This window comes from Myodes glareolus, chromosome 22 (assembly GCF_982192425.1).
Source record: "Myodes glareolus chromosome 22, mMyoGla1.1, whole genome shotgun sequence".
Lineage (NCBI taxonomy): Eukaryota > Metazoa > Chordata > Mammalia > Rodentia > Cricetidae > Myodes > Myodes glareolus.
Window position 1 is genome coordinate 11,312,050 of NC_142047.1, and position 21,980 is coordinate 11,334,029.

Here is a 21,980-nt window from a genome sequence, read left to right on the forward strand (position 1 = left end):
GCTCTCTCTACAATCTCACCGTGCTAACTCTGCTCTCGCTCACTTTGTTACGGAGTCTATTCAGTTCTCTCAAAGCTCCTGGCAGCCTGAGGACCTGTAGACCTAGAGGATCTTTTGTCTCCGCAGGCCAGGCCGCTCCGGCCTCTCCTGAGAGTTCACTGCATAATCTTTAGCTGAGAGCAGTTATTCTCAACCTGCCCCTCCTCTATTGAAGGGTAAATTCTCCATTATATGCCCAAACATTTATTTATTTTTCTTCCACACCATTTATCAACTAAATTATAGACATTGGCCAGTTAATTAGCTATAATTTTTTCTTTCCAGAGTAAATGAAGACAGGATCAAGTCTGCCCTTCCTCTCCATTGTATTCCAGTATCAGACATTCTGTAAATACTTGCTTTGTGAATAAACCCAGCCTAATTATATGTAATAGCCTTTCCCAGCATGCCAATTATTTACTCATTTATTCAGTTATTTTGATTCTTTTTTGAGACAGATCTCACACTGCCTCAGCCTCCTATACGCTGACGTTAGGATCATGAGTCAAGTGGTGGCGCACACCTTTAATCCCAGCACTTAGGAGCAGAGGCAGGGGGATCGCTGTGAGTTCAGGGTCAGCCTAGTCTATAGAGCGAGTTCCAGGACAGCCAGGACTGCACAAACAAACCCTGTCTCAAGCCCCCCTCCCCCAAAAGAAGCATAAGCCACCACACTAGCAAATCCTTTAATGCACACATACAAAATATGATTCAATAGATGATGTAAAGGTAAGAATGTAAGTATTTCTATAATAATGTATAATATACGGGGACATATCTCATGGGCTCAAACATAAACCTAAGGCAATGCTTAGTAAAATTATTTTTTATGTTATGTGTATAGGTGTTTTGCTTACATGTATGTCTGTGTACCTTGTATGCGCTTGGTACCTATGGAGAGCGGCAGAGGGCCCAAGAATGTCTGGTCCCCTGGGACCATAGGGATGCTCGGAACCAGGTGCTCAGGAAGAACAGCCGGTGCGCTTAACACCAGAGTCCTGGCGCAACACTTCAAGTTTGTCTTCTTTTGAGATAGGGTCTCATGTTCCAGCCTAGGTGGATCTGGAACTCACAGCAATCCTCCTGTCTCAGTCTCCCAAGTGCTGGGGTTACAGGTGTAAACTGACACAGTTGAAGATTCTGCATATAGAAACGGAACAACTGAAACCTATTCGAAAGAAAAAGCTCTCTTTGAAATTCCCAAAGTCAGACGTCACAAGATAGAGTACACGCTTCCGTTTGAAAAGGACTCTGTGGCAAGGAGCCCACGGTCCCTTTGTATACACGCGGGAATTTTTGTCTTATTACTAATCCAGCACCTATTTTCTTTCCCCTCCTCACTTCTGCCCCCTCCTGCCTCAGTTCCTCCCTCTGTTCTGTGTCTCTTTCCCCCTCCACAGGTCGGAGATTGCAGGGGTGCTGCCAGGCAGGGCTCTCAGCACTGTTTTCTCTCTACAAACGACAACATTCCAAACTCAGACTCCTGTTTATTAAGAACCCTAAGCTTATACTTTTCACAAATGCTCGTTTATCTATTCGTATTTTCACACAACTCCCCCTCTTTTTGAGTCTGGGTCTCTCTTTGTAGCCCTGGTTATCCTAGATAGAACCCACTTTGTAGACCAGACTGGCCTTGAACTCACAGAGAACAGACCTGCCTCTGCCTCCCCAGTGCCAGGATTAAAGGCCTGCGCCACCACGCCCAGCTCTTCAGAACTTTTATCTGATTATCTATATTACCTACTAAAATTTGTTCCAAGGCTTTGTTCCAAATACACCCACAAATAAGAGCTCTTTTACAGGACTGTATCAAACGGCCCAGGTACAATAACTGTAAAACACACAAGAAAGTAAATAGAACTAGGATATCCAATACGATTCTGTTTCCTGTCCAACATCCTAGGGCAGGTTTTAAGCAAGTACAAAGCCAACTGAAAGAAACTGCCCACGAATGGAGGTAGTGTGAGACTTTATCGTGTCTCAGAGATACGGCATGCAGCTGATCGCTTTATTGAGGTTAAGCGATCGTACCACTAGGTAGAAGGCTCCTTGGGTCAGGCCCTAGAAGTCCTGGAGGTACCTCTCCGCCTCCCGGTTCACAGCATGGAGCACTCCTGGTCCAGGGGTCACAGCCCTTCAGTCTCACACTACCGGGACCTTCTCGGCTGGGTTATTTTTTTTTTTTTTTTTTTTTTTTTTTTTTTTTTTTTTAGGCTGTCAAGTCGAGAAAACCCTCTGAAATTCCCGATCATGAGGTTACAGGCAAGTCCAAACTCCTAACTGACACTGGGTAGTGTCAAGATGGCAAACTCAGACCGAGCTGGCGATCGTGCCCGCCGCTCCCGTGCTCGTGCCGGGGTGGCGCTGCGTTCCCGGAGACCGCCGCCTTCCCCAGCGCGCGGGCCCGGGGCGGTGGGGCGGCGAGGACCCCAGCGCGCCGCGCGGCTGACTACAGATCCCAGGGTGCCTCTGCCATCTCGCTCCCTCCCAGCGCCGGCCCCGCCTCCCTGGCCCTTGTTGTTTTGGCTGGAAGCGCTCCGGAGGAGTTTCAGGGAAAGTCTGGGCAGAATCTAGAGGCGACCGATCGTGGGAAGGGGAGGCGGAAAGGCCAGGAGAAGGAGGGCCCGGGCCCGGGCTGCACCTCCCCAAACCCGCCGCGCGCCCCGGGGTGGGGGAGGAGCGCAGGGGACGGGACAGAGGGGGTCCCTCCCCGCAGCAGAGCCGCCCAGCGCCTCGTCCCTGCGCCGATCCCCGCCCTCGTCGGAGGCTGGAGCGCAGACCCACCCTCCCGCCGCCGGCCCGCGACCTCCCCGACGCCCGGCGACGCCCCGCGCCTCGCCGCCGTTCTTCGGACTACCTAGGCGGATCGGGACCTGCTCCCGCGTCCGCTGCCACCGGGACACCTCACGCTTTCCCGGGCGCCCTTCTCGGAGGAGGGGGAAGGAGAAGATCGCGCCCCGTTCACTGAAAGCGCCAGCGGGCGGAGCGGAGCGGACACCGAGCGCGGGCATTGTGTGTACGCGTGCAGCGTGGGGTCCGCAGCAGGGAGCGCTCGCGGGAGGTCCTGTCCCCGAGGGGCGGAGCGCTGGGCGTCGAGCTCCGGGCTCCGGGTCGCGGCAGAGTCCCAGCGGAGCCCGACCGCTGCCGAGGCGGTCCCGCCGCGCCTGGCGGCCAGGAGGGTGCACTGAAAGAAGGCCGGCGAGCTCTGGTCCCAGCTGCTCCGCTCGGGTTCCGCTTCGGTCCGCGGATCTGCAGAAGAGAGAGGCTCGGTAGCCGACCCAGGGCGCGCGGGACCTGACCGCCCCGTCGAGGGAAGCTGCGAGGACCTCTGGGCTGTGTTTGTCCGCCGTGTCCCGAGTGCGTCCACTCTCTCCACCGATCCCTCCGGCGCCTGGCCCTCGAGCCCTCACGGCGTGCACCATGAGCGGCGGCGAAGTGGTCTGCTCGGGATGGCTCCGCAAGTCCCCTCCGGAGAAGAAGTTAAAGCGTTATGTAAGTACAGGTCAGGGCACCGCCGGCCACGGCAACAGCAGCCTGCTCGCCGAGCTCTGCCACGAATCCCGCCCTCCTCTTCCTCGATCCCTCTCTCGGCCGGCTGGCTTCGGACCGGGTGCGGTCCACTTGCACCCTGACGTCCACTTGGCGGCCAAACTTTCTCCCTCCATATTGCAGACCGCCTTCCTTAAAGGCCTCGTCGCCCCTTAGAGGGGCCCAGGCTCAAAACCGACTGCATACATACTTTCCTTGTTGTTAATTCTATTTAGCAAGTGTGGGGTGACACGGGGAGAAAATCTTCTCTTATCTGCATCAGATTCACATGGAGGAGTTGTTAAATCTCCCCGCACCGAGAAACCGCGGAGGGAGTAGTGATCATCGGTTCTCCCTTGGGTTCGCGCCCCCTCTGCGCCTCTAGGAGGTTGAGGCAAGCGAACCGTGGACGCGAGAAGTGGATAGCATAGGCGAACTTCTCAAAATACTCGCACAGGGGAAAGGGGTGGGGGAGTTATTACGCGCCCTACCGTCTGCTTAGCAGGGTTCACATTTTCGCGGTTTTGTTTTGAGGGACGCTGGAGTTTGGCCCGACAACGCTGGCGGTTTGATGCGACAGGAGGGCGCTGGGGGGAGCCTGTTGGCTGATGTTTGGGCGCCGCGGACGCGCTGTCAAGCCCCGCAGGAGGGGACAGCTGAAGCCAGGAGGGATTTCTGAGTGTTGTGATTTTTTTCCAGGGCACCAGAACGGCTTAAATGGTATTTGTGTAATTTATTCAAGATGCCGGTCGTGAGTTAAACTGTATTCGCTGTTAGGGAAACTATCTTGAAGGAACCTACACTACTTCAGCGGAAATCTGAGGAGGCTCAGAACTCTGGAATCTTAAGCTTTCCTTCAGATCGGCTAATTTTACGATGTCCCCTGCCGGCAAAGAAGTGACACTTTGTCCTGGCAGCTGAAGCAAATATTTTTCGAGTAATCGTGTTTTCCAAAAGCAAAATGTACAGTGTACCCCCTTTGGTAGAGTTCACTACCGGTATTGATGGAACCTGTTTCTGGTTGAAGGGACTCTCCACCAAGTACCCACCTCAAGCTAATCCGATTACTCACTGCCTTCTTGCATGAAAGGGAGGGGGGGAGCACACAACGTTTATTTCCCAGAGCTCACCCGCAGTTTCTGGTTTACTTTCTGCTAGAATGTATTAACAGACAAGATATCTTATTGAAAGATATGATTCGATAAATTGTCAGAGGATATCCCCTCCCCCCCAAAAAAGATGTCTTTCCATCTGTCGCGATTTTCCTGGATATCTTAGTAAAGATGGCAACTTGATTGCAAAACTTTTGAGAGTGGTTTTGGCGTCTTCAGAATGAGCTGCAGAGAGGCAATTGTGTGTGAAAAGGGAGGGTGGGGAGCTGAGAAGGCTCTGCCTAGGAGAGATGGCTTTAGGAGTCCCGGGAAAGCTAAGCTGCAGTCTGTTTGCTGATAGGCTCACTAGCGCTACTGAGCTCTGTGCTAGGCTCCAGCCACAAGGGGAGGAAGTGCAGAACAGGAAAAGCCTCGCAGGAAGAAAATCAAGAACAGCAAATGGTCTTATCAAGGGCCAAATGAAGTAAAAATTGGGCATGGTGGCATATGCCCGTACCACCCAGCACTCTGGAGATAGAAACGGGAGGAGTCAGGCCAGTGTGGTCTACATAGCAAATTCTAGGGTAGCCAGGGCTATATCTCAAAGAAAAACAAAAACCAAATAAAGTTTATTACCAATACGGGTATGAATAATAAATAAATAGATACAAATAAACGAAAGTGTGTGGGAGAATATATATATGTATAATTATGTATATTTGCACGTATCATTTGTTGACCACAACAATTTTCTCCCATTCACGTCCCAATTAAACCAAACCCTCTTAGCTTCTGGATCAGGGAAGAGTGGTCTCATGGCCATATTCTACAGCAGTTTGCTAAGCATGGGGTTTGGCCTGAGTCATACGGTCATTTCAGACTAGACTTTTCTGTGAGTCTGTTATCTGAGAACTCAAGAAGTTCCGAGCAGAGTCACAGCGCTGAAGAGTGAGACCCAGTCTTTGCTCTTAAATACTTTTAAAGTTTGGGGAACAACAAAGCATATGTGGAGAAAGGCAGCCGAAATGCAAAGTGTTTATATATGCATGTCCAAGTCGAGTGGTCAGGGGTTTTATAGATGCCTTCAGGAGAAAACTGGGTTCCTATATTGTGTTCTCAGTAAGCAGAAGGATGTGGGGGAAGCCAAGGGTTTTCTGGTGAAAACTAGTCTCTCTCTCTCGCTCTCTCTCTCTCTCTCTCTCTCCCCCCCCCACCCCAAGGTGTTTGTGAGTGCATGTGTGTTGCATGCTGGTATGTGTGTGTTCACGTGTGGTATCCAGAGGTCAACCTCGGATGTGTTGTTCCTCAGGAGCTGGCCCCCTGACCTTTTTCAAAGTGTCTCCCTGGGACTTCGGACTTACTGACTAGGGTCGGCTGCCAGTTAGTGAGATCCAGGAGTCCTTCTGTGTCCCCCTTCTCCGCCGTTGGCATGCCAAGGTGCAGCATCGTGATTGGCCTTTACAAGGGGGCTGGGGATTGAGCTGAGTTCCTGGTGTTTCTGTGGGAGCTATTGAGTGAGCTCTCTCTCCAGATGACTGGTGATTCTTTACACATTCGTGAAGTAGGTGAGGACGGCCCAGGATGACGGTGAACAGGTGACTGCCAAGAAGATGGCATGGCGGACTGCCAAGTGGTTTATTCCTCACAAGATTTGATGTTCTCAGATTCTTGAACCTTTGACTTTGGTGTCTGGCTTTGTTTATGCAAAAGCAGTTTTGACCAGGGAGGACAGAGGCCATGCCCACATGCATTTTTCTAGTCTTGTTTTCTCTGGTGAACGGAATCTTGCAAAGTAGGCCAAAGACTGATTGGTAATGGTTTTTATTTTTCAGTTTGTGTGTGTGTGTCTGTGTGTGTATGTGTGTGTTTATGGGGGTGGAATGGAACCCAAGGCCCTGAGGCCTCACACGTAGTAGTAGCAAGGGCTTCACAACTGAGCTGTCTTTCATCTCCTTGATTTTTTTTTTTAAAGGCAAGATCTCACTGTGTAGCCATGTCTGGCCTGGAACCTGATATGTAGATCATGCCGGCCTCAAACTCACAGGAATCTCTCTGTTTCTGCCTGCCAAGTACTGGGATGAAAGATATGTCACCACACTGGCACTTTTCTTTCTTAAAGTCTAGTCTTTATTTATTGTATGTGTGTGTGCATGCATGCGGTGGAGGTCAGAGGACAGCTGTGGGAGTCTGTTATCTCCTTCCCCCACGTGGGTCCTGAGTATTAAACCCAGACTGCCCGGCTTAGGGGCAAGTGCCTTAACCCTCTGGGCCATCTTTCTGCCCGATAATGGTTTTTAATGAGCAGATTCACTGTGAAAAGCTTGTCTTGGAGGCTTGTACTGTAATTATTAAATGGGACTTCTTGGAGTTTGAGCATCATGGATCTGCTGGGAAATGTTGCCTGTGGGACTTGGTCTCACTCTTTGCAGTATTTGTAGAGTGGTCCGAACACTGATTAAGATGATTGTTAAGGTCTGTAAGTGACAAAAAAACCAAACCAAAACAACAACAACAAAAGTTTTAGGGCCAGGGAGATGGCTTAGTGGATAAATCATTTGCCTCATCGTCATGATCATGAGAACTGGAGTTCTGACCCCCAGACCTCATGTGAGAAGCAGGGAGATATGGTGGCAGCCTGTCGTTCCAGCTCCAGGGAGCGAGACACAGCGTACTCGGCCAGCTGGATAGCTAGGTTAACTGGAATTAGCAAGCTCCCTCACTGAAGAGAGTTCCTCCTTCGATGAATAAAGTGGAGAACCGTTGAGAAAGGCATCTGATCTCATCTGTGGGCCTGCAGACATGATTCACATGCCTGCACCCGTACACACGTGTGTGCCCATACAGGAACACACATGCATACCAAATGCACATGCGAAATAAAATTATGTTGATTTCATCTTTGAAGCCATCTCAGAACGTGGCCCCTGACAAATTCCTCGCGGCTCCTGCTTTTGTGTTTGCTCCCTTGGTCAATTTTCTTGCTTTTTCCACTTGCTCATCTGGTAGAGAAACCTTCCTTGAACTTCTCCAGAGACAGTGACCTGGGATCCAGGAAGAAGACTCCTGAGTCGGAAGTTGATTCTTTAGTCAACTTTAGTTTTGATTCTTTTCAGTCTTTTCTGTGCAGAGTGGTCAGAACTTTCTGCATGCTCCGTTCTCTGGCAGCCTGTGAAAGTCTGGACGGCGGAGCTGAGCATCCCCCGGCTTTCTTGCGCTTTTGCTGAATGCTGTCCAGAGCTTAGTTACCAGGGTTATAGAGATGAGGGAACTCCAAGGTAGTGCCCAAATTTCTTATTAAACTTTAAATTTGCAGGACTGGAATGTAGTCCGGCCTTGCCTACCAGACAGGAAGTCCTGTGTTTGATGGCCAGCATCTCTGAACCAGTCCCACTGTCTCAAGCTGCAATCCGAGCTCTTGGGAGAGGGAAGCAGGAAGAGCCAAAGTTCTAGCTTCATCTTGGCAGGGAGTTGAGAGGGTGCGAGTGGGGGAGGGGAGATGGCTTAGTGATAAGTGCGCACTGATCACCTGAGTTTCATCCTTACCAGGAGAGAATTGGCTCTTGAAAGTTGTCCTCTGACCTCAACCCAAGTTCCATAGCGCATGCGTGTGCATGTATAGTGCGAGCACGCACGTGTACACACAACACACACACTCACGCACACACACAGCCCTAATAGAAAGTAAGATTAAGAAGATCGTCCTTACTAGTAGACATGAGCCTTGCCAAAGTGATATCTCTAAAACATGTAAATGTTTTAGCCGCTGTCCAAGCATTTGGGGCTACAATGTGGTGATTTAGTACATGTGTGTAGTGATCAGGTCAGGGTAGTTAAGGTTTCTTATCTCCCTAAACATTTTATTTCCTAAACATTTTATTTTTGTGTTTGTGTTAGTAGCCATTGAACATCTCTCCTGATATTTTATAAAAGATGCATCTTGCTAGGTGTTCAGATTCATAAGGATTTATTTTAAAAGTACTGGTGGGGATTATAATATCCAGAGTGCACGTTAGACATACTTGAAAACTTCAAAGAACAAACCCAGTAGAAGTTTTTTTTTTTTAAAGTATCAGTGGAATTTTCAATAGAATTTGAAATTTTCACAGAAGTAGATGTAAATGAGTTAATAAAGGGTTGCCTCCAGCCAGCTGGCTCTCACCATATCTCCGCAGGTGGCGCTTCCCTGTAGTCTCCCTCCAGCCTGGACACCCAGTGAGCTCCGACACACAGCCTGCCGCCAGCTCTGGGCAGGTGTCAGGGAGGAGCAGGTGTTCCATCTCAGAGAACCTGCTTGGGAAGCCAGAGCAAGGCGGCCTGTTAGCAGCCAGCCCTGGAGCAAGGCCTCAGCGAGTTCTCGGGTGGGTATGCCATCTGTCACCCGGCTTGAGCTCTGTCTACCACAGATGTCAATTAACAGGGCAGTATTTTGTCTGGACTTTGGGAACACACCCCTCGGTCTGGAAATGAGCCTAGAAACAGAAATAACCTCTCTCACTGGGTGGGCACCTGCCATCTGACATGGAGGAGGGGAGCCCGTGCAGCATCCCCTTGGCTCAAGGATAACGGAGGCTGTGTGCTGAACTCAAGCCCATGGTCTGCTCTCATGGCCTTATGTTGGAGTCGTATGGCTTCTCAGTTGAGGACGTTTCCCCCTGTGATCTTCCTGTTAGTGAATAATTCCCTTCACGTTCTGCTGTCTCCACTCCACCTTCTGAAGTATGGCAGGACCATTGTCTGTTAACACAGGGCTTTAACTATCAATTATGTTAAGCCTTCGTACTAGCTAATGATAGGTAATTCTTTTGTTGTGCCTGGGCAGAATGGCAAGTTGTAAAAAACTCCCCCGTTATGCTTGCTGGATCCCTAAAATGTCACTGTTATCTTTTGGGGTTCAGAGTTACCGTATGAAAACTGTGTCATGTGGTAGTTTCATTGACCCTTTTTTACCCCCAAACTGGATCCTTCCTTTCCTTCTAAAACTGTGAAACCAAATCCCAGATGCAGGCACTCACGGGGCTGCGGAGAGGACATTCAGCTCTGCCCAGAACAGAAGTGGGAAGAGGATTTAGAAACTGTTCAACTCTTGGGATTGGGAAAGTTATAGACAGGCTAAAAAAAAAAAAAAATTACGAGAGGAGGGACAGGCTAATGAAGTGGAGGAATATTCGTGTCTTTTCTGGGAATAGGTGGGGATTTCTTGGATCCTTCAAGTGTTGCTTTTCCTTGTTCCTTTTATACTTTCTTCCAGTGTCAACACGGCAACTCTAAACTGTACTGACATTGGGAGGTGCGTTGTTTGCCATGCAGATGGGATTATAATTGAGCTAGCAGCCATCTGGTGGTCTCTTTCTTAGCCAGTTTAGATCCAACCAGCTTCCAGTTTGGCTAGCCTACCTGAAGAGGAACTCTGGCTGTTAGACACCCTGTTCTTGAAGGTAGACAAGATTAGGGTGGGGTAGAAAGTCAGCTAAATTATCAAGGCGTATGTTAGGACTACAGATTTAGAATTCTGCTGTTTAAAAAAAAAAAAAGATCTCCTTTGGTCTGGGGATGTGGAGTAGTTGAGTGAGTGCTTGCCCAGCACGCATGCCAGGTGAAGCACTGTGTGAAACTGGCCATGGTGGAGCATATCAGTAATTCAGCATTTGGGAGGTGGAGGCAGAATGATCAGAAGTTCAAGGTCACTCATAGTTGTATAGTTTGAGGCTGAAATTTTAAAAATGATCTTGTATTTTTACAAGGGGGGCGGGTCTTGCAGATCAAACCTACAGGTTCCGGGAGGCAGAGGCAGAAGGACTGAGTCTGAGACTCAGAATAGCGAGGGGATGAAAAGCACTGAGCATTTCATTGTGCCTTCCACCTGCTGTCGGAGGAAACTCAGGCTGAGTGTTGGGCTGTGCCTCTGGCCTCCTACCTGATCCTCTTTTCTTATGGGGGGTGGGCAGTGAGAGCTCCAGCCAGAGCATCCTCTGAGACCACCCTGTTAGATATTTCCTAATGTCAGAGAGCAGACAGGGAGCTGCGTGTTAGGCCTTACTGTTCATCTCTGATAGTTGCAGAAACATGGTAGGAATTCTCTGTGGCCTCCCCAGTGTTTCTATCTGTGCAGAAGGCAGGCGGACAGTCGGCTGTAGTCAGCGCAGAAGGCAGATGGACAGACGGACAGTCGACTGTAGTCAGCACAGAAAGCAGATGGACAGACAGACAGTCAGCTGTAGTCAGCGCTCAAGGCAGACAGACAGGTGGACAGTTGACTGCAGTCAGTGCAGAAGGCAGACGGACAGACGGACAGTCAGCACAGAAGGCAGATGGACAGACAGACAGTCGGCTGTAGTCAGTGCAGAAGGCAGATGGACAAACAGACAGTTGGCTGTAGTCAGTGCAGAAGGCTGACAGACAGGTGGACAGTCGACTGCAGTCAGTGCAGAAGGCAGACGGACAGTCAGCTGTAGTCAGCGCAGACAGACAGGTGGACAGTCGACTGCAGTCAGTGCAGAAGGCAGACAGAGGGACAGTTGGCTGCAGTCAGTGCAGAAGGCAGGCGAACCGTCGGACAGTCAGCCACAGTGCTCACATGCTGGGGCACTGACAAGCAGTCCCTGGCTCAGGGTAGAAGTCCACATCTTATCGGCTGCTTTCGGGAGCTTTGGTCCTGGGCCTTGTGTGGAATGCAGTGGAGACGTTTGTCTACTCCCTCCCTGTGGAAACAAGTTAGAGATGCACACACATTTAAATGACTTTACGAAGAGACTGGCTATGGAACCCTCTGTGGTTAAATGCCAGATGAGGGCTACAGATTGTAATTGCCTCAGAGTTCAGACTGCGAGCAGAACAGGAAGACGACCGCAGAGAACTTGCCACCAGCGTCTCAGGCTGTTCCAGGAAGGCTCAAGGTGCTGCCCTCAGCTGCAGCAGAATCCTAAGGGAAGGATGGTTTTCAATAAAGAAAGAAGATGTTCAAGTGACAAGAAGTGCTTCAGGATGCTTGGGCTTCACACCTAGCATTTGGATGTCAGCTGTAACTTCTCATTGAAGAAATTTTGCTTCTGCTATGACCTAACCAGGTTCTCATGGACTCCTAACCACAGCGTGTTTTCTCCAACCAAGAAGAAAGAAACACAGCAACCTGTATGGTCACCGGGACTTATTAAAATTCCAAGGCACCTGTGTGATTTAAGATGTCTTTCTGTCTGTTTTGAGCTAAATCATTCATTCTGGCAAGCCTTCAGTTTACAACAGAGAGGGAGCATGTTCGGGTGGGAAGAAGAATAAAAGAGCCTTTGATTCCTCTGCTTCTGAGCTGCTAGCGTCTGAACTTGGACTCTGGAAGCCATTTTAGCCCAGCTGTGTGAGTGCCAGCCAATGTTGGAGGGGTGAGAAGAATAATACCAGCGGATCACGTGAAACCCCTCTGACTGCTGATGGGATGTGAGGGTCTCTCATCTCGCATTCCCTGCGCGGACAATGCTCATTCCCACCAAGCCAGAGCTCCCTCTGCATCTGCCATGCGAACTTGGAGGAAAGTCACGTTTCTGTGGCTCCCTTTTTCTCAGTCCGCGTGTCCACTAACTACAGAAAACTTAACAAGCGAGGCTCTTTCTCCTCTCCTCTTGGACCGCAGCACAAATAAATTAGTATTACTGAGGAGAAAGTGGTCTATTGTGAAGTGAATTTCCAAATTTGTTAAATATGTAGACCCTTCCACTGCTAACTCGGGGTGGGGTGGTTTGGGAACTTTCATGAATTGTAGGCAACATTTAGGCTGCAGAACCTTTGGGCAAAGTCATTTCAGGAGCTAGAAGCTTTAGATGAGCCATTCCCATCTCGTACATATGGGCACCTTCAATAACACAAGGGTTCCTGACCTGGAAGAAAAAGTGTTTATATTTTAGGTAATTCTTTTATCCATCTCGAGGGGGAAAAGTATCTCCCTATTTGAAAACTTTTCCTTTCCAAATTCTCAGCAAAGTGGAACGCTCACAGGCTTTGGGCTGCCCTGCAGCTCTGAGGGCAGGGCCTTGCAGTGCATATTTGGTCCTTATCTCTGCTACTTTAGCTCTTGAAGCTTGCTGATTACCACTTGTAGCCGCCAAGTCCTGTCCTGCACTATTATCTGCAGCAAAAATTTTCCATGTGGCTCGCCTTAGCTGTGCTGTGGCCTTAGCGGTGCTGCTGTAGGCACGCACACCGGGACGGTGTCCTTTGTAAAGGAGAAAGCGGCTGGAAGGGGTAACGTGAGTGATTTAATATTTTCCTGCTGTTTAAGTTGTCCTTTCCTCACCTTGGCGTGTTTTCCAGAGATGTTTGTCATTTTTCTAGACTAAGTTATCTTTCGTTTTTATGCACTGCAAAGAGTGCTGCGCTTGCTAGGTTTTTGGTTTTTTTATTCTCTTCTCTCCCTTCTCTCTTTCTCTTTCTCTCAGCTTCTTGCTTTGAGTTCCTCCTTGACCTAGGTAAATGTCTGTTCTAAAAAACAATGTCCTAAAAGGGAGGTGGGAACCAAATCGCCACATTGTTTTTTTTTTTTTGAATTAAAAACAATATACTAAAATCTAAACATTTCTTTTCAATTTTAAAAAAAAAATCTCCCGTCATTTTGTTAAAGGAAGAAAAATACTGAACTTTGCTTTAACTATACTGTCAAGTGTGCTTCCTTTCCCCCTTTTATTTATTTTCTTTTGCTTTGAATCAAGTAGCTTGGGTCCAGTTTTAGATGGTCTTCTCAAGAGTACAGCGCATGGCCGGTAACAGTGACAGCTCCATTTTCTGCTAGGAAAGAGGCTTGCGCGCCGCTCTGAGGAAGAAGCAGATCAGGCTTCATTGCTTCCTCTCACAACACCAGATGAAGTTGAACTTATCTCTGCCTCAGATCACTACATGAAATAAGTGGATAAATATAATTTTGTTTATTTAAAGACCTCTATAGACTGACTTGTTTAATTTTGTGTGGATGCATTTGCTGGGATGCATGTCTGCACTATCACCATGTGTCTCCGGTGCTGGTGCAGGGCAGCAGACGGAAATCAGCTCCCCTGGCACTGGAGTGATGGACAGCTGTGAACTACAGTGCAGCTGCTGGGACCTGAACCCAGGACCTCGACAGGAGCCACCTCTCTAGCCCAGGCAAACAGTTGACACTGTTTTCTCTAGTATATACTGTGGCATAGGGATTTTGAGAGCTTGGCATATTATTGTTGTGGTGTCTGTTGTATTTAATGCATTGGCTGGCCTGTTGCTGTAAAATTGTTTTTGCTAACTTTCGTAAGTCAGAAAAATCAGTCTTTCTCTATTCCCGGAGTCCCCTCCCCTCCCCTGCTAACCTGCGTTGACACCGTATGGTAGCCAAGACACCTGCACTACCACTACTACAATAGTGGTGGACTCGAATAGTGGTGGTGTTCAGTCAGTAGGCAGCCTGCTTGCTTCATCCTCGTGATAGACAGCTTCAGTTACTAGTGTGCTGGGAAATGTGGCTGGGCCACTTCTGACTGCAGGACTCCGCCCAGAGATGACTACCTGATTAAAGAATTGAAATACTCACCCCCTTCTCAGCTCAGTCTGTAGCTCGACCTCCCCACAGTGCTCCGGTCAGAATCTCGGAGCCAGGATTTAACCGCTGCTGGTTGGCAAGGTGACACTTGACTTTCAGCGGAAGCATTTGCAAATTTCAGTTTTGGACGAGAGATGCTTGGTAAGATGCCACCTTCCATGACTTGAATTCCGAGGGTGGTGTAGGGCTTGATGAGAAACGACGGCCTGGTTCAGCTAGGGAGGTGTCATTTGAACCCCAGCCTCTGGTCATAACTGACCTGACAAGTTCTCCCTGATGATTCCAGTTTCAGCGAAGGGTCGAGAGAAAGTGACAGGAGACACTGAATATTGGAGAAGGGGCTTGCTCTGGTGGTGCTGTTCTGTCTCAGCCTCTTCGCGAGGTAGGTAACTCATTTGCGCTCCCAGAAAAGGGCCAGAATCAGATGGGTCCTATTGAGACGGGTTCTCATTTTTCTGTAAGCCGTCATAGTCAGGGGTCAGATTTCCCAGTGTGCAATGCTCCAAGCAGAAACAGCAAGCGCTGTGCATTTTCGAAGATGGTTTTCAGACTGACCCACAGTATACACAGTAAAAAGAAAGTGTGTATTTATTTCAAACAATCACTGCTTCATTCATTGCTCTTTGGTGTTTGGGGCAGGATATTCATTCCCGGAGGGCAGAGGGCATCTACGCTTTGTCTAAAATGTGGGACCTTATGCAATCTCTTGAACAGTGTAACCAAACACTGTAGACTTTTGAGTCCAGAATTATAAATCACCCTGTCGAGCACCTCCTCGGCTTTCCTGGTTCCTTCCTCAGGTGTGTTCAGTGTCCTCTGGCTTTTTATTTAGCCTGTCTTTGATTTGCATACCAAGAACATTAACAACATTGACTAGTCTCTTTCCAGTTGTGCGTATCTCCTACCCCACTTGTGGAAAAAGAGTCCAGCCCCCTCATTTTACAGGAAATAAAACGGAACCTCAGGGAGAATGATTGATTTGTCTAAGGCCGTGCAGTGTCTCCAGGCGTCCCATCGGGCTCAGGGTAAATCCTTTAGTCTCCCCGTGAGTGCAGGCTCTAAAGGTGCAGTGAAGAACTTAAAGGAGAGGCCAGGCGACACTGCTGTCACCTTTAAGAGTTGGTGCGCGGGCAGAGGGCATGGGATGGGCTCAGGCTCAGCATCCTTGATGACCGTGATGTATGAGATGGGGCTCTCATCAAATTCGGCAAAGAGGTTGGTCCAGGAATTCAGAAAGGCTTCCTAAAAAGAGACTGTGTCTTCAGGGCTTAGTTAAGGCTGGTTCCATTTTCAAAGGTGGGGGCAGGACTACAGTACTCCGTTTGCATCTCTGCCTTTCCCCAGCTACCCTTGAGTTATGTAGATGTGGCTGCTGGCTCCCTCACCTGCCACTCAAGTGTGGTAGTGGACGGCAACCCAAGTCCTCCATGGCCTGAACTAGAACCATGTCCACCAGCTTCTACGGGGAGCCCCATGTTACCAAGACTTGGCGCAAACTGTAGTTCTTTCTTGAAACTCTTGGGTGTATACGACCAAGTCCCTTCCTATACCTTCCTGACACAGGCTGTGGTCTGCTTAACTCCTGGAGTTCCCAAGAGCTCCAGTGTGACCTTTCTTCTGCCGTCCCTGTCAGTGGCTTTTCATCCATGGTGAAGTTGTGAACGCCTTGAGAGTTTCAAAACCCTGTGCTCAGGTGGGTCAGCTTGGCCAGCTTCAAAGACACTGACCGCCCAGTGTCATGACCCAAGTTCAATCTCCAGAACCAGCCACCCAGTGCCACGACCCAGTTCAATCCCCAGAACCAATGTGGTGGAAGAGAACCGGCTCTTCCAAGTTTTTCTCTGATCGTCTCCTGCGCACGGTGTGGCAGACGTATGCCCATAGACACAATGTTTAAAGGATAAAACGCGCTGGGCTCTCAATTTCATAAGAAATCTTAGAAACTTGTAAAGTATTGTAACTTGTGTGGTTTCTGACCTGTTGAGCCCATATGCAAATCTCGATGCATGGTTAAATGCGCTCACGTTTTATGCTGCAAACCTGGGCATTCTCTCCGCCAGTCTGTGGATCAGATTGCTTAGCTGCTCTGTAGAAGGGCCAGGTGGCCGTGCCAGCATTTCACCCTTCAGGCCTGGTGTCCCCATCGCGTCCCCAGTGGCTGGAGAGCGCAGGCTTTCTCCTTCTGTACGCAGTGACCAGAAACAGACCCTATCAATTTACCTCCTCAGCAACTCTCGACTGTTGGCTCTGCTGCCCTCCCTCCAGAAAGCTGCAGTCGTTAGCTGGCCTCTGCATCCAGACTTGCAGAGATCTCTTTGCGAAGGCAGCTAGGCAACTTTTCTGAAACAGAAATCTAATGATGCCATCGCCCTGGGCTGAGGTTGTTGGTTCTGCTGCGTTCCTTTGCTGTTGGTAATAGCCAGACCTTTCGCCTTGGCTCCCCAGGCTTCATCATGTGGCATGACCACATCCGTCCAGGAGGCTTGTTGCCACCTTCAGGCAGCCTCTGCCTCAGCTTTGCTGGACTCTTGTGTTTCCAGTTGGCCCCGAGACCTGTCGTTCTGGGCTTTTGCACACACCTTAGCCCCTGCAGGAATGCTTGACCTTCTTTATCTGTTTCTCCAACTACACTAACTTCTGCTGATTCTCATTCTCCTCTCTGTGGTCTAGCCTGGACTCCATCACCAGCACAGACACACTGTGCAAGACAGCTGTGTCTTTAAGCATATCACTCCCTCCCTTGGTTGCATTTCCTTACGTAGTTGTTTATTTTCCCAGAGACTGTATGATACTGGTAGGTAGGTAGAGTCCATTGCAACTTCTATGGGCTCCGGGCACTTTTACCCTCATGGGATCCCCTTGCATAGAAATTGTAAAACCAGGTGTGGTGGCTTGGATCGATAATCTCAGCACTCGGCTAGCTAAGACAGGATGATTTCACATTGGAAAGCAGTCTGGAACTACAGAATGGGTTCCAGGCCGGCCAAGGATGCATAGTGAAACCCTGTGTCAACAAACCAAAACCAAACAAGCGGAAAATGAAAATTTAGATAAGGGTATGTCTTAGAATTTCTGTTGCTCTGAAGAGACCCCATGACCCTGGCAACTCTTATAAAGGAAAACATTTCATTGGGGTGGCTGGCTTACAGTTCAGAGGTTTAGTCCATTGTCATCATGGCGGGAAGCAAGGCAGCACACAGGCAGACATGGTGCTGGAGCTGAGAGGCCTTCCATCTTGATCCAAAGGCAACAGGAAGTGAATTGAGACACTGTTATTTTGAGCATGAGTATATATGAGCCCTCAAAGCCCGCCTCTACAGTGACACACTTCTTCCAACAAAGCCACACCTCCTCACAGTGCCACTCCTTTGGGGGCCCATTTTCTTTCAAACCACCACAGAGTACTTACGTAAAGTCTGAAGACCTCAGTTCAATCCCTGGAGTATATGATGAGTAGGGAGAACCAACTCTTGCAAATTGCAGAAATGTATGAATGTACACACACAGGGGCAGGGTAAGCAAAAATATATTTTGTAATGTAAATATATTCCAAGCTCTATTAAAGTGTCTTGGTCACCAGATACTGTCCCTTTTGTATTCATACCATTCATTCGTGGGTACGCTGACTGTTGAGTGGACAGAAATGCTTTGCAGATAATGTCCCACTGCATACGTCTGCTGATAGATCAGGACAATGGCAGAAAGGTCACTCAACTCAGTTGTGTGGCACGTTTGTCATCGCCCAGGTAGCTCACAAGCAATTCTGAGATGTCACTGTTTAGTCCCTGGGAATAGAACAGTTCTCAGAAAATTAGAATATACCTAAAAACGTATATATTTGCTACTTTATATATGCTTAAAAGACTACCTTATATATGCTTAAGAGCAAGAATCATTGCAATGTTTATCAGTTCAAAAATATGCTCCATGAGCTGGCTTACTAACAAGCTTGTTTCTTGAGATGTTTCTCCATAGAGGGGTCAGTGTTGTATGAGGTTGGGAGGCCGTTTTGCCCAGGCACGGGACATTTGGCTGTGTCTGAAGGCAGATGTCTCTTGTAGCGTCTGGAGGGAGGTAGTATCAGGACCAAACCTGTATTGTACAGCCCAGCCCCACAACACACCACTGCCCGACCCTGACTTGTCAGCGTGCCACAGTGAGCAGCCCCTCCCCCATCTTATCTGTGGGGGTTCTGTCCCAGGATTCCACCAGAAGCTGCAGTTCTGATGCGGGGTTCGGTTGTAACCCTAGAGTCAAAGCATTTCTTCACTGTGGTGAGGACGACAAGACCAGTCTTTTATGTGGCTGAAGTTTGAACACTCCAGGGTTGGGAAAGACTGTGTGCAAGGCAGAGCCTCTGTCCAAAGAGCTGTTGTCCTTCAGCTCAACCCAGATACTCCTTTGCCTCACTCTCCTAGATAGAGCACAGGCCATTGTTGTCTGGGTGGGGGGTGGGGGTGCTGAGTCATTTATCCCTGCTCTTTATTACCTCTCGACTGGAAGATCACCAGTCATTGTTCATACGCCGCCCAACTTGTTTACTTTTTATAAATGACATGTAATCAAGCCCTCTTGCTGGTCTGGCTACTGTAATTGGCAGTCGCCACAGAGCCGGGCCAGCGAGTCTGCACTGCTGCCCTTGTAGGGTAGGAGTTCTGCTTGCCAAACTTGCTTGTCTCTTCTACCTGTGTTTTAAATGGAAGGCAAAGAGACCCAGCAGGGGATCTCAGATGCAATGTGGCCCCTAGTTAGGACTTGGGAGAGTCCTTGTTGTCCTTTGGTTTGGGGAAATGGAAGGTTTGAGGTAGTGGCCCTCAAATTTCCATGTTCATGACGTCACTGTGTCACTTCTAAAGTGAAGCCTTGCTGTTTTTATTTTCTTCCCCCATCTGATGACTTTAGTAAGGTAAGGGTCCAGAAATTAAAAAAAAAAAATGAAAAAAACCCCACAAAACCCCAAGTGTTGTGCTGGAAAGGGTGCTTATCAGGAAGTGTCCTTACTTGTTGCTCTTCCAGAAGGCCTGGGTTTCATTTCCTGTACCCACATTGGGGGGCTCAGCTCCAGGGGATCTGACCACATGACCCATGTGGCGTGTATATATCTGGACATAGACACACATACACATGCAAAGAAAAGGGACTCTGTTTTTAGGAAAGCAAATATTTGTCTGTTGGGTTTGTAGATATACATATTTGTATGTGTGCACACGTGTGTGCACTGGAACAGATGGAAGATGGAGGTCTGTGCCAATGTCCTCACTTGGCTGGTCTGTAGGGCCCAGGAATCCCCTGCTCTGGTTTTCCAGCATTAACGTTACAGGTGCACACTGCCACACCTGGCTTTTTACTTATTTATTTTCTGTGACTGCTGGGGACTGAACTCAGGGCCTCCGTAGCAAGCACGTCATGGCTGAGTCACCTCCCCAGCCCTAGGATCCCACAGTTACAAACCAACCCTGGTCCACCTGATGATTCGATGGAGGTGGGCCTCAGATAATACTTGGGGAGATATTGATCTTAGTGCAAAGGGGGAAAAGAACAAACATCTAATAAAATGTTATTTACATTGGGATGAGAAGGTAGAATCAACTCTCAGAGTTACTTTTTCTTGTTTCTTTGAGATGAGGGGAATATTATGGGATATTTGGAAATACAGGTGTTTACTTTTGCCCTTTTTTTTTTTTGGTTGTGATTGACATCAAAAGTATCTCTCCATAAGGATGTACTTAGAAGATGACAAAACTAAAGGAGAATTTTCAGAATGATTAGATTGTTAAAAAGTACCTAAGTATGCTAAGTCCTCAAAAGTTGTCGAGTCAGAGAAGGTATTAAGTTGACACCCATTAGACAAGAACATCTTCCATCCAGAAGAGGGTGCAGACTTTGGGGATGGCTTAGAGATGAGGAGGAGAGATGAAGGGGGATTAGTTCTTCGCCACAGTACTGGTTATTCTGGTTATGGAGTCTGAAAGAGTGTTATTAAAGTTACAGTATTTCCTGGAATAGTTCAGAATTCAAATACCTTTCCCACTGCCTGTTGAATATAAAGCTGGCTTGTCCTACTTTTTGGTTTTGAGATGTGATTGGTTTAGAAAGAGCACCAAACTGGTGGTTCTTAGTGACAGACGTCAAAACTCTTACTTTTCAACTGTTGTTTATATATGTGTATAACCCAGAGTCCACACTAGGGAATGAGAGCTCAGGAGGCCCCCGCCTCTTGTAGGAAATCATCCAAGAAGTGGACCAGGTAAGAATGGTTGCTTCACCCAGTCATGGAGGGAATTGTCTTCCTGCTGTGACCTAATGAACTCTGTCTTTATCTGGAAGACTGGTTTTTATTGTTGCTGACACAGTATTTCCTTGGGAGAATTTTAACGTTCTGTTCAGTTGCCTCACAGAGAGATATTGACCAAAGATATCAATAATGATTTGGGAGATATTTTTAATATGACGGGTGTCACCACCTTTATTAAATGATCCATCTCAATAGCTCCATTCACTTTGGCACCAACATCTTTGCTTTTTTGCTCACAATGCTCCTTGGAATTCTTGCCACTATACAGCCATACAAACTACTTTCCCCATCTTCCCTCTCCCTTTTCTACCTTCCATTTCCCCTCCTCTCCTTCACTTATTTACCCAGGAACACTCCATCCTCTTAAGGACCATACCCATCTGCCTACGAGATCTCTGCGCATCTTCATATCTGCTTTGTAAGTGTTGAGGATCATTATTGTCATTAGGGGAGGTGGAGGCCACACCCGTGCACTGCTCAGAGCAAGTGAGTTGGGTCAGTAGATGCTTAGCTGCTGAAGCAAGCAGGAGGGTTATTGCTGTGTGCTGGTGGTGACCCAGAGCCAGCTTCTTCCGCTGGTGCTGGTAACCCAGGAAGGTGTTCTCCATGGCTTCTGCTCTTCTCTAGGCACTGAAGGCCACACACAGGAGTGTTTGCTTCTCCCAGGTGACTTTATACTCTTGTTTTTGGATGTTGCTGTGGTCATGTGCTTGTTAGATGTTTCTTACTGGTCTTAATCTAGTTTTATTTTTGGAGCCTACTCTATTCCATATAAATTTAACCTAGAGGTAGAGGTTTCCAGTGACCCCAGAGGACGGGTCCTAGTGCCTACTACGGGGGGCGGTGGGGGGAAGGCTGATCAGGAAGTCATCTAAGTGCTACTGAAAAATGACGGCTTATAACCTGTCGGTCAGAGTGCTGACACTCGGTGTTCTTTTGGAGGTGTTTAGCACAGAGATAAAAGGATATAAGATTAGCAGATTTTTGACTTTGTAAGCTACTAAAGAGAAATGTGTTCTCGTTCTCTCCCTCTCTCTCTCTCTCTCTCTCTCTCTCTCTCTCTCTCTCTGTCTCTCCCCCACCAGGGGCTTATGTACCCCAGGGGAACTGTTTTTTTTTTTATTAGAAGAACCCTTGAACTATAATGTATTTAGTTTTATAACATGCTTATGTTTTCATAGCTATTTATATTTGAATAGAGTATGTACATAGACTGACTTGAAGTTCATACTATATTGGTATTTGATTTTAGGTAATATTAGTTAATATTATTTTGAGACAGAAACACGGTCTCATTGTGCAGCCTTGGCTGTGTAGACCAGGCTGGCCACAAGCTCACCGAAGATCTTCCTGTTCCTGTCTTCCAAGTGCTGGGATTAAAGGTGTGCTCTACCATGCCTGGCTTAGGTCATAAATCTTAATATTCCCAGTGTATCTGAACCTTTCAAATTCTACTTATATGACCCAGCAACTTTTC

General features: G+C 48.2%; 1 protein-coding gene and 1 long non-coding RNA gene across 10 annotated transcripts in view; one reads left to right on the forward strand and one right to left on the reverse strand.

The window, feature by feature from the left end:
• The first annotated feature begins 2,798 nt into the window (after positions 1 to 2,798).
• Gab1 (GRB2 associated binding protein 1) overlaps positions 2,799 to 21,980 on the forward strand; it is a 112,262-nt gene continuing 93,080 nt past the window's right edge. For 2 of the 9 annotated variants that reach the window (XM_048447540.3, XM_048447539.3), the window contains exon 1: positions 2,815 to 3,531. In XM_048447540.3, coding sequence (XP_048303497.2) covers positions 3,460 to 3,531 — 72 coding nt within the window. In that variant the 5' untranslated portion in view covers positions 2,815 to 3,459. Of the gene's footprint in view, positions 3,532 to 12,769; positions 12,893 to 14,221; positions 14,350 to 14,494; positions 14,591 to 21,040; positions 21,170 to 21,980 lie in introns of those variants that run through there. The other 7 variants (XM_085682149.2, XM_048447538.3, XM_048447541.3 and 4 more) reach the window with 7 other exon arrangements.
• On the reverse strand, positions 8,606 to 14,335 carry LOC146890346 (uncharacterized). The gene is made up of 2 exons (XR_015735998.1): positions 14,200 to 14,335; positions 8,606 to 12,523 (listed from the first exon to the last, which is right to left on the reverse strand). It is a non-coding gene; the product is annotated as an uncharacterized LOC146890346 (long non-coding RNA).